The 12461-nt window shown below is 45.8% G+C and overlaps 1 protein-coding gene across 1 annotated transcript; it reads right to left on the reverse strand.

Annotated features, from left to right (window-relative positions):
• Positions 1-678: 678 nt before the first annotated feature.
• On the reverse strand, positions 679-7993 carry LOC133095152 (boLa class II histocompatibility antigen, DQB*0101 beta chain-like). Its single transcript, XM_061196088.1, has 5 exons — positions 7830-7993; positions 6139-6408; positions 2699-2980; positions 2081-2191; positions 679-1055 (listed from the first exon to the last, which is right to left on the reverse strand). The coding sequence occupies exons 1-5, from the start codon at positions 7936-7938 to the stop codon at positions 1042-1044; spliced, it is 786 nt and encodes a 261-aa protein (XP_061052071.1). The 5' UTR covers positions 7939-7993; the 3' UTR covers positions 679-1041.
• Between the last annotated feature and the right edge of the window lie 4468 nt (positions 7994-12461).

A 12461-nucleotide genomic window follows, 5' to 3' on the forward strand; every position in this document is an offset into this window, starting at 1 on the left:
TCCTTTTTTTAACTTCTAGATAAAACGTAAATATGAAGGAGATGTCCTTTTCATTCTTCCCACCACTGTGGAAGCCACTGATCTGCTCCAGTGGTTTCCCAGTCGAGATTCTCGATTCTACCCAGAGCTGCTGAATCAGACTCCTGGGTACAGGCTGCTTCTCAACCAGCTCCCAGCCTGTGTGTTGGTCTGACAGCTAGATAACTATCTAACCTCCCCACAAGGGAGGCTTCCTTCCTGTAACCCTGACAGGTGGTCATTGAAAAGAGTAGATCTAAAAAGTTCTCATCACAAGAAAAAAATTGTAACAATCTATAGTGATGATGTTAACGAGACTTATTGTAGTGATCATTCTGCAATAATACAAATACTGAATCATCATGCTGTACAGCCAAAACTAATATAATGTTGTATATCAATTATACCTCAATAAAAAATATATGATTAGCATAGGGACTTCCCTATGGTCCAGTGGTCCAGTGGTTAAGACTCAGCGCTCCCAGTGCAGGGGGCTCGGGTTCAATCCCTGGTCAGGGAACTAGAGCCCGCATGCCGCAACTAAAGATCCCACATGCAGCAACGAAGATCCCGTGTGCCACAACTAAGACCCGGCGCGAGTCTTAATAAATATTAAAAAAATATGATTAGCATAAGCTTAATAAAAAAGAAGGCTCAGGGTATAGATAACTCATACTCATGTTTAATTATGATATACCCTATAGCCAGGTAATGGTTTCAACGTGCTTCTCTTGAGCGGTCTGCGGAGGGAGAATGCAAACAGAAAAATCCCTTGGGGTCTGAGTAGACGCTCAGTAGACGCTGTTGGCAGTACACGGGCAGAGGCTCCGGGGTCAGTGCAGGAAGCAGCATCACAGTCAAATCCTTGGGGCAGGGCAAGGGGTAACCTGGTGACTGTGTCAGAGTTAATGGAGGAACCTGATCTCAGAGGAACAGGTTGACAGGCAACTGGGAATTCTGGGCAAGAACAGGCAGCTATTACAGAAGAGCAAAAACCAATCCCCGTCAAAGCATCCTCAGGAGTCAGTGCACGAGCCCTGGAGAAGAGAGAGAGTGATCAGCACATGGCACCCTGAGGGACGTGCCCCCTCACCTCTTCTCGGCCTGCAGCATCCGACAGAGAAAGCTGAGGTCCGGGGCATATCACCATCACCTCCCCTAACATCTGTGTAGAGGTGAATCAACTAAAGAGGACACAACACTTCAGCCTGACGCAGATGTGTGGAAGGATGGGGAGCAGCTGTTATCCTTCTGGGGGACACGAAGATGTCAAACTTTTAATAAATTAGATAATAACTCACCTTCTTTCCACCACTCATAGCCTCTTTCAGTCACTATAAATGCCCACAGGCAGTAGCCACCAACATGTGGCACAAAGTGGGTATCATCCTGGTGTCTAGCACTAACACCACAGTTCTGGCTCCAAGTTTCACAGAAAGATGCCACCAAAGTTATGGCTTGATTCTGGAGAACAACCTCAGGAGCTTCCTACAGAAACTGGGTGAACATCTCCCCTAACTCTTGATCCCATAGCAGAAAATAGGCCATGGACGAGACCATTGTGCCCAGGTATACTCACCTCACACCCTTCCCTCTTTTATCTGTCCCCATAACCCCCAGTGAAACAGAGCAAAAACAGTACCTGCTGGTGGAGGCCCAGGAGGTCCCACAAAAGGTCTCATGACACAAACAGCAAGTGTCTCACCCGCCCCAAAGGGAAAGGAGATAAGCAACTTAATTTGAAATATATTTCTTCCCTACCCATCCCCTCTACCCACAAGGCCTTAACTGCCCTAAAATAAAATCTCCCCAAATGAATGGAGCTGTCACTAGAAGGAAGCCCTAGAATAAATCCCACCTGTCACCTCTGTGAAAGGGCTGCTTTCCAACCAGTAAAATCAGACTCCAATGTCTCCCTAGGTCGTTCCATTTCCACCCACCACCAGCCTGGTCTCTTTCCTTTCAGGGTCAGGAGGCAAGAGCTACATCTAGAGGCACAGGCCTCCCTGAACAGAGGGTCTCAGTCACAGCCCATCTCCCCCTTTTCCCCAGAGTTCCTTACCCTTCTGGCTCCTGTGACGGATGACGAGGCCCAGCCCGAGGAAGATCAGCCCCAGCACAAAGCCCCCAACGCCACTCAGCATCTTGCTCTGGGCAGATCCAGACTGTGCCCCTAGGGATCAGAGCCTGAGTGTCAGGGTTTGTCCCCACACCAAAGGGGGGTGTCCCTTTGAGAAGCCTGAAGTCTAGTCTGAGATACAGGAGGTGGAGGTGCCAGGGGAACCTAGTTCTCCATTCTGACTACCCCTAGGGGAGGGACCCGCCAACAGATCCTTGGACAGAGTGGGCGGGTGGGAGAAGGGGAAAGTGGATCCCTGCTCCTCAGGGACACATCCATAACCTTATGCCCTAAGACTCTGGTCACCAGTCAATCCTTCAGAGCTACCAGGGCTGGGCTCTGGGGCCCTGGTGTGTAGCGTGAGCTCCCTGTATCTGGAAAGACAATGAGATCAGGATTCTTCTGATGCCCTTACTATGAGGCAAGAGGCACTCTTGTGTCCTGTAATTTCCAGCTCAGTAGTGCTTCTGGGGACAAGGGATGAGATGGGATGGACCAAGGAAGCTCTATCTGCCCCTGTCCTGTGGGGCCCACGGTGAAAGGAAACCAAGTGCCCCTTACGCCACTCCACCATGATGGGGCTCTGGAGGCTGGGGTGCTCCACATGGCAGGTGTAGACATCTCCTCGCTGGGGAGTCATTTCCAGCATCACAAGCATCTGGAAGGTCCAGTCCCCATTTCTAATAAGAGGGGTGGACACAACGCCAGCTGTCTCCTCCTGGTCATTCCGGAACCACCGAACTTTGATCTGGCCTGGATAGAAATCTGCCACCGAGCAGACCAGCAGGTTGTGGTGGTTTAGAGCCTCTGTCCTGGATGGGGAGATGGTCACTGTAGGTTCCACTGAGGGAGTAACAGACAGGAAAAGACACAGTGAGATGTGAGACCACACAGCAAGTCTCCCCACCGGGAAGAGTCCTTCCCTGGTACCAGGGTGGAAAGATCCTTGGATTCCAAATCTTGGATTTGGATCTAACCTGGACCACTTTATTAGCTTGAAGAAAAACATTAGTCAGTTTACTTTTCAGAGTCTCAAGAGACAGTTTTAATCATTCTATGGGAGTTACTCTGTTGACACTAATTGATAAAAATGAAGCACTTTAAAATTATAAATTGCTATATTATACAGGCCACTATTTATACTATTTTTTAAATAAAATAATAAACCTGGACTTGTTCCCCCTCGCTCTCCCACCTAGAAGTGACCATCACGATCAGCTCTAGTGACTTGTGCTAGGTCAGTGACACTGTTTTCTGTTAGTCTCCATGCTCCCCACAGTAGAGAAAATCCAGCAACTTTGACTCCCACCTGCTGGCCATGAGATGATCAACAGTAGTCATGACCCCATGGACTGAGAATTAAGAAAGTACAGACATTTCTATGTCCAGTAAAATGGGACAACAGTGACCATCACATCCTTCCTACAAAGCAGTGTTTCTCAAACAGGCTACTTCTATAATCCTCAGCCCTGTAATACAGAATTCGAGAGCGAGAGCACTTCTTACCGGTCAGCAAAGCACCTCTCTCAGTTTTTAGCCTCATCTTAGCTCAAATGCCATTCTGTGGTGAACTCCCCACAAAAATTTATATAATTAAATACCTACACTTCTATCTCTAGTTCATTTATGCCACATATACTTTATTTGATTCATTCATTCATTCATTCATTCATTCAACAAATATAAATTTGACAAGCACTGGGGACCCAAAGATAAACAACAAACTGTGGCCCCTGCCTTTACAGAACTTGCAATCTAGTAACAAAGATAAAACAAAAAATAAAAACAAAAAAGAACCACAAGTGTTATGTCAAAAGTTTGTAATTTTTGAAGGAAAAGAAAGGAAACCTTGAAAACAAGTAACACTGATAAAACATCATGTTTGCCCATGCCTTGATTCCTTTATCTTCTCAGATTGCTACTCATGGTCAAATATGACACACCTCCCAACCTGTTTTACACATATTATCCTTTATCTCTGCAGCCATTTTATTGCATCTCCCTCATTCCCTTAGTGCAAAACTATAGTAAATATTTCATGTAGTGTTTTATCTATTTGATAATATATTATGTACTCTCATTTACTTTTTTCCCCTAATTTTCTTTTAACATTCAAGTGAGCTGCCAACCCTACTCCATCCCTTTGCTATTAAGAATAACTGCCTTGTTCTGAAATCAGACATCATTATCATGTATGTTCTCTATAGAAAATATTCTGAGATTCTTGCAGAAGTTGGCCTGGGTTAGTGAGCATGTCACATGAACATACAATATAACTGGGACTTGCTGAGGTCGGCAGGCACTCTCGTCACCCCAGTAACATGGTACTCGTGAGCCATCATCTGGAAAGAATCATGTTTTCAGTTTGGACTTTAACTCTTGATCAGGTTCTTCTTCCTGGGCTCTGACTAAAGTCATGGTCAGCTAGGTGGACTTATAAAATCTGTTCGTCTTAAACAGATTGGGAGTAAAAAATGGAGGTCACAAGTTCAAGAGAGAAATGTTAGAATAATTTTTATGAAAAAACTGAAATAGCAAAAATATAAGTATGTACTTGGTGGCATCAGGATGAAGGAGAAGGCAAGATTGGGTAAAGTAAGCTAAAAGTTATGTGAACATACACAGATAACACCGGGGTCAGACTAGGGATCAATCAGTGAGTTTTCAATCCCTCGAATGTATCATTTTGTCCCACTAACATTGAAAATAGGCAGGAACAGACTCATTGCTGCTTCTGGTCATAACTGGCTTAAATGAGGCTTTGCTTCCATTAGACTCTACATACATGTAGTAAAGAACATGATGACTATTGTGTATCTGGGGGAGGCTTCAAGACAGTGAATAACTGTGTGTAATTACTTAAACTGTTTATTATGTACCAATATTAGCATATATAAAGTGGTGATGCTGATTGCTAACACCAAGGAAATTAAGTGGCATAATATAGGTAGTGTTTGGTAAGACAATTGTCTAGCAATAGGTGCTCATGAAACTGGTATAATTAACTTTCAGAATGTCTACCCCTGCAGTGGATGTTGGGGGAGCTGGCAGGGAGAGAGAGGATAGGCAGGCCAACGGAACCTGAAACAATTTTTATTCAGTAATTAAATGGCATCAACTTATTTACCCCAAAACTTCAGCTCTGTTATCAGCCATTTGTTGAGCTTTTCTAAGAAATTAAAACTTTGCCTTATAACACCACTCAAGAACTGTTTCTATTTTTACTAAACACTTTTTTCCCTCAGGCTTTGCATTCACAAATTCTAAATTGTTAAGATCCAAGTCAATAAGAGTTTACTTTAAAGTATTAAGCAAATCGTAAAGAATAATTAATACAGTCAGTGTTTAAGACCCTATTTACCTTTGTGCTTTCTCTTGAGCCTAAGTGGCTGGGCAACAGAGAACATTTATTCATTAATTTAAGCAAGGTTTATGGAGCTCATACTACCTGCCAATGTGTCAGGTACTAGGCACACAGGGATAATTAAGACAGTCCCTTGCCAGAAAGAGGGCCGGGACAAGTGATATAGTGACATCCATTTAAGAAACCAGGATTAAGATGAATAATGATTTGAAACCAAAAAGTGAAAATGTATTCTTTCATGGCTGTAATATATCACCACGTGTGTAAGGTGCCCCGAGAGCAGCCGTGGAGCAGCCCTAACTCCACCAGGCTGGGCTCTTGAGCTTCGGGAAGCAAACAAGCCAAAGGCACGAGGCGGGAACGTGCGGAATTAGTGGAAAGAACTGCACAGGACGGGGCTCTCGAGAGCTGGGGCCATACTGAGCAGTCCCGGACCCGCCTCTGCGGGGAATGTTCCAGGGCTACCAACCTCCGTCTCCCTGCTGTGCCCTCGGTCCCCGGCCCTCCGCGCGGGACGCCGGGCCTCGCTGTCCCCTCCGCGGGCCTGGGGATCCCACCTCCGAGGCCCCGCCCCCTCCCCCCCGCGCGGAGTCTCGGCAGGTGGGGGTGGGCCCCGCGGAGGGCGGCCTGCACTCACCTCGCTGCTGCACCGTGAGCCTCTCATCAATCCTGTAGTTGTGTCTGCACACCGTGTCCACCGCGGCCCGTTCCCGCTCCAGGATGTCCTTCTGGCTGTTCCAGTACTCGGCGGCCGGCCGGCCCAGCTCGCTCACCGCCCGGTACTCGCCCACGTCGCTGTCGAAGCGCGCGTACTCCTCCCGGTTATAGATGTAGCTGCTCACTAGCCGCACCCGCTCCGTGCCGTTGGTGAAGTAACACAGGCCCATATGCTGGAACAGGAAATCCTCTGCGGGAGACAGCGCCGCTCAGCCAGGCGGCAGCCGCTCGGCAGGGCGGGGAGATGTCGGCCCGTGGCCAGCTGGGTCGGAAAAACCTGAAACCCGCCGCTCAACCCCGGGTTCCCGGCCCAGCCCAGCCCTGCGCCTCCTGCTGCGAACCCGGATCCTCCAGGCGGCTCTCCCAAGGCCTCCCGCCCCGTCTGAGGGCTTCCAGAATGACCTTCGTGTGAGGAGGCCTGTCTCTGAGGGGAGCCCCGGGACCTGTGATCCCTGCCTGAGCCTGAGAACCGAGTAAACAGGGCTGTCGGGTGGGTTTCACATCCATCTCTGTACTTAGAGGGATCAGGACGTTCTCACATGAAATGTCATTTTCCCTCGAAATCCTGGGAACCTCAGAGGCAAACAAGTGTCCACATAAGCACAAGACTTCAAGGGAATAACAAAGGAGGTGTAGAATGGAGCTTGTCCTCGTCCTGACAGGCACATTCTCTTGGTCCCTGGCAAAGTGCCTTCCTTCCCATGCGTGGGTTTCCTCTGCGTTTCTGCCACCCCGACCCGACTCCTGTGTGGTTAGAAGGGACCGACACCGCCCCAGTCCTAAAAAGGATGGTTTATTCACGGAAGGAGCACAGACTTTCAAATTAGATAAATTGGATTCCAATTAAACTGAGACAGTTACCAGCTTGGGTGGGTTACTTAACAGAGTATCTGTATCTTAAGTATAACTGTGTAAAAAGTCATTATAGCTACACATAGGGGTGTTAGGAAGATTGAGAGAGAATTTATATGAAGATACTAATCCTGTGTCTGAAATGAATGCTTTCTCAATATACATATTTCTCTTCTTACGTTCTCCTTTCTCCTAAATCCCGTCCATCCTCAACTCAAGTCTCTGAATACCACTCAAGTCACTATTTGACCGTAAATCAGTGAAACTTGAGGTTAAGATTCTGCCGGTGGCCACCCAGTCAGCTCCACTCAAATACCAGGAGTTTGCTTCCAGGAACCCTCCACTCAGAGTCAGGAATGTAGAGTCCTTTTCCTCAAATTCTGAGACTACAGAGACCACTGCTGCCCTACATTTCCCCAACCCAGGATCCCACAGTATTAAGTCCAGACAAGGTCTTGGGGGACCCTGAAATGACAAGTCCTGCTGTGTCTTCTTTGGCGAAATTCTTTAAAACAAAATACCCATGCTCACTTTGTCCCAGCACTTGTAGTAGATACACACTTTGTCTCCTCCTCCCTATTATAATATCCCCAGGCTTAAGCCTGTGGGAGGGAGACTGTCCTCACCTTGTCATTAGGAGGTGGAAATGAGAACATCCCCGAAGAGAGGAAATATTCTGAGATCACACCCCAGGCCAAGTGTCCCTCAGAGCCTGGTCCCCAGAGTGGTGGCTCTGGGGAGCAGCTGCCCTGCACTTACGTGGAGAGTCTCTGCCCTCAGCCCCTGGGGTGCTCAACACCATCAGCATCACCATCACAGCTGTTGTCCAAAGGCCTCTGGGGATCTGCAGAGCCACCGTCCCAGACATAATTGAGAACAAAGGAAGAAGTAATGGTAGTGAACACAGCTCACACCCGGTGGATCTGCTGTGCCTACTTTAGAGAATAAAAGCCTATGAAAGCTTCCATGTATGGCAGGATTGGAGAGTCCCAAGGAAAGGAACCAATCAGCACTGGAGCTGAAGTACCTCATGTATCTCTGGGCAGACATCTTTTTTGAAGGTTCTCAATCTAATGCCTGGCACTCTGTCTTCATCAAACGCTGGATGAACATTTCGGGTGAAGAGTTCTTTCAGTTTTGAATGATCTGAAGATTAAATGCCTTCGGAGTTTAAAGAACGAAAAGAAAAAAAAAAAAGATTCAAGAGTAGACATCTCTGTGATATTTATTTAAAACCTATTGTTCTTGGGATTTTGGGTAAGGGAAAATAAGTGGGGATCATATTTCAGGGAGAGAAAATCATTGTCGCAAAGAAGTTCACTTTTAGTATCTTAGGCACTCTGAGGAGCCTTAAGTTGTGGTGGGAAGAGCAGAGTTCTTGAAGGAAATCGTTTTGAGCTGCACTGATGCAGCAAGTGCCTGCTTGCCACCCCAGGTATCTTGCTATGCCTGGCATTGTGGTTGTCCATTGCTGTCACCAATAAAGGCATGGAAGAACAACAACAAAAAAAAAAGTGGTTTTTTTGTTGTTGTTTGTTTTAAATTTATTTTAAACTTATTTATTTATGTTTTGGCCGCGTTGGGTCTTCGTTGCTGCACACGGGCTTTCTCTAGTTGCAGCGAGTGGGGACTTCTCTTCGTTGCAGTGCACAGGCTTCTCATTGCGGTGGCTTCTCTTGTTGCGGAGCACGGGCTCTGGGCACGCGGGCTTCAGTAGTCGTGGCTCGCAGCCTCTAGAGTGCAGGCTCAGTAGTTGTGGTGCACAAGCTTAGTTGTTCTGCAGCATGTGGGATCTTCCCGGACCAGGGCTCGAACCCGTGTCCTCTGTATTGGCAGGTGGATTCTTAACCAGTGCACTACCAGGGACGTTGTCTACCACTGATGTGCTTTATGAGAGTCAACAAAATACTGAACCTTTTTGCCTCAGACTTCTCTTTGTAAAATGTGAGTCATGCTTCGTGCATTTTATATCTAGGCCTTCATATATACAAACTTAAGAGTATCATGACTTGCTTAGTATCGCAAAATGTTCCTCAGCTGCCAGGTGTAACTGTTGGCAGTACCAGGTTTATACGTGGAGCAAGAAAACAAACAAAATTTGACAACCAGTCCTGCTGGCAAGTGATTTTTTCATTACACAAGAATCTATTGCATTTATGCTCTTTGAATGAAAGTATTTGAAAAATTAAGTTGACTTTTCTCTTAAAATCTCTTCAGCTGCTCAAATCCTCCCTGAACCATCTGATGTCAGCAAAAACACAATCCACAAACATTAACAGCATTCAGACACAGTCACCTTTATTTCTGAGGACAGAGAGCAAAAGATGTGGAGAAGCATTTCCTGCAGCTTGAATAGTGTTAATGAGGGAGCAGACACTTATAGTTGCAGACTGTACTACAGTACAATACTATTGTATTGTACAGATTGTGCCAGCCCTAAGCATCAAATCCCCAGTGGCAGAAGTATCAATGTGTTTTTTTTAATAAATGTATTATTTATCAGGCTCCTCTTGCCCATGACTAGGGGCAGTATTAAATGGTTATAGAGCAATTAGAACAGTGTCTGGAAAACATTAATAAACAAGACAATAAGTGTTTCTCCCTCTATTCTCTCTCTTCCTGAATTTTAGGTTCTTCTTTCAAAATAGAGGAAAGGATCTAAAAGCAGGACATAAAGAGTTTACCAGGTAAAAAGAAATAGGGAAGAGGCAACGACAAGAAGTTTCCATTAGTGGCACATGAAGACAATGAGTTGGTTCAATATTCTGAATTAGGTGCATAGTCCCAGAGCACCTGAGACTGGGAAATCTGTCACTGGGCTTCCACCAGCAGTGGTGCACTCAGGGTCAGGGTAATTTCAGAGCAAGGGGGGCTTCCATGGTGGGATGAAAACATAAAGGAGGAACATCAAACTCAGACCGGTAATAGGGTTGGCAGGCAACAAAGAACAGTCAGAGAGGGATTTTGAAGGTGCCTCAGTTCCCTCAGACCTTACCTCAGGGTCCCTTGGAATAAACAGAGGCTTCTGGCCCATGTCCTCCCTCCTGTCCTAAGGGAGCAATTCCCTCCGTTCTACTCTGGGGCTGTGCAGTGGATGCTGCCTCAGACCTGGGGATTGCCTGGTCCTACAGGCCTCTTCACGCAGACTTTTCAACTAGCAGCAGCAAGAGTGTCCGCTTAAAATCCTTTTTCTGATTGGCTAAAACCTCATCTGCAAGGCTCTGGTTTGAGCTTCTGCCTGCTGTTTCTCCCAAGCCAGGCAGCATTCTCTACATTTTCTAGAGTTCTCTGTACTGTCCATATCCCTGCTGTGCTACTCAGGGCAGTCACTGCTGGTCTGGCCTGAGAGAAGGCGACACGCACAGCCCTTCTGATTCCAGGTGTCTACCTGAATCACCCTGTGGAGGCAGAGCACCTAGGATGAGGCTAGAGTGTGTACCCCATGTGGGTAGACAGTGGCATCAAGAAACAGTCGTTGATACGGGTCAGGGTTCCTGTAGGAAGACTCTCGTGGTTCATCCTCTGTTCCCTCAGGATGAGACACAAAAGCTGTGGACTGTTTCCTTGTGGAAATTCAGGGAGAAATCATCTTCCCTGGTCAACATCCCTCGGAATCTGTACTTGGTCAGTTAACTGTGAAGGTACTAATCATCTTGTCACCAGAAGGGCCATCCAGGACCCTATTCTACATTCAATTCAGGAAACAAAATACATTGTACATTCTGAAAGGTTCCATGACCTTCTTAATGCCAGTAGTAATATAATTAGTAATACTTCCCCCAGAATATTATTCCCTTCAATAAAAATTTGTCACACCACTATCCCTAAGTTTTTCCAAATCTTTGTGAAGCTGCTCACACACGTCCCCTATATGAACACTTAAGTAACCAGTTATATGAAGTTTCCATAACATATATAAAGTAGGTCCTTTCTCTTTGCACAGTTATCTCTTTAAAATCACATTTTACAGACTCTGAAGAAAGAGTCAAATTAGTAACAGAGTGACCATGTATAAGCCATTTCAGTTCTGAAAGCCTTAGTTCTGCCTCATCTGCAGAAAGAATACACATATCACAGGACCACTTCATGAACACAGATATAATTTGCAAAAGTCCACTGCAATCTATGGTGAGTTACATACACACTAGTTTTTAATATAATAGTAGTGAGTTCATCTTTCTTGATGTCATTAAAGAAAAGTCTTCTTGTTATTTGCCATTTCTACTCAGATGATAGAATCATCATGGTTTCAAATCCTCATTATGGAGAAAAAGAGAGGGGAAAGCACGTTAGGTATATTTGATCATGAATCCACTGCATTTTCCCTCTCCGAAGCTCATGACTACCCTTGCACAGAACTGCCATTTTAACTATAATTTCAGATCTCAGAAACTGGTCCTCTTCTCAGTGGGCTCACAAATGTGGAAACTTGAGTGCAAAACAGAGTTTAATACAAATTGATGAAAGAAGAAGAACGTGAATGCAGCTTTGTGAGCTTCATAGACTGCTATGGCAGAGAGCCCAGGGTCATATTTCACACATCTTGATTTGATTTAGAGGAAGAGGGACCGGCCACTCCTCGTTGTAGCTTCTGCCAAATATCTAAAAGACCCATCCTATGCCACATGCCCGAGTGCCCTGCTTTCCTCACCCTCATTGTCAGGGGTCCCCCTGTGTCTGAGCTCTGACACATCTATATGGTTTGGTTTCCAGGAGTTTTGTCCCCCTTCCCAAAAACTCAGCACACCCTAGATGGTGGTTACTGTCAGTTACCAATATTTTTATACAGCTCCAGAGTTAAGGTCCTGGGTTCCAAAGATGAAAATACATGGATCCTGCCTTCTAGGAGTCCACACATTGGAGGAGAGACATATATGGGGAAAAATAAAAGAGACAAAAGTTTGCAACAGCTACTAAGGGGAATGTCAAATACTACTGACTAAAGACAAGACTGGGCAGTGTTCAAGGTTCAGGGTACATTTAAAACTCTAAATTGATAATGATGCCCATTTGTTCAGTTATTTCCTTTTCTCTTGGAAAGGGTTGGCAACACAGGACTAGGAGATGATGATTATTTGTGGATTAATTCATAAATAATAATTTTTCAAGATGGTGAGGGTGGGGAGTTAATGGCATAGAAGTCATGACAGGATTGAAAGAAAGGTTTTTCAGGTGCACTTCTCAGAGGAAGTGATGGCTCAACACATAAAGGGCTATGATGATTCCAGGCAAAGAGACATACCTGAGTGCAGACCCAGATGTTTGGCAAGACTGGGGGTGGGGAGACAGGGATCATTCACAACTTGTGGTTTGGTATGATTAGAGGGTGGGATTCAAGTATCCTAGTCTTTGTGAGATTTGATGATAGTACCGTTGGAAGTTGCCTGCATT

This window comes from Eubalaena glacialis, chromosome 7 (assembly GCF_028564815.1).
Source record: "Eubalaena glacialis isolate mEubGla1 chromosome 7, mEubGla1.1.hap2.+ XY, whole genome shotgun sequence".
NCBI lineage: Eukaryota > Metazoa > Chordata > Mammalia > Artiodactyla > Balaenidae > Eubalaena > Eubalaena glacialis.

Excerpts from the sequence above, each read along its gene's own strand:
- LOC133095152 (XM_061196088.1), bottom strand. The coding sequence starts at position 7,938 with ATGTCTGGGACGGTGGCTCTGCAGATCCCCAGAGGCCTTTGGACAACA. Across the intron at positions 6,409-7,829 it reads TGAGGGCAGAGACTCTCCAC|AGGATTTCCTGTTCCAGCAT; the intron begins GTAAGTGCAGGG and ends TGTCTCCCGCAG. Across the intron at positions 2,192-2,698 it reads CCCCATCATGGTGGAGTGGC|GGGCACAGTCTGGATCTGCC; the intron begins GTAAGGGGCACT and ends TCTGATCCCTAG.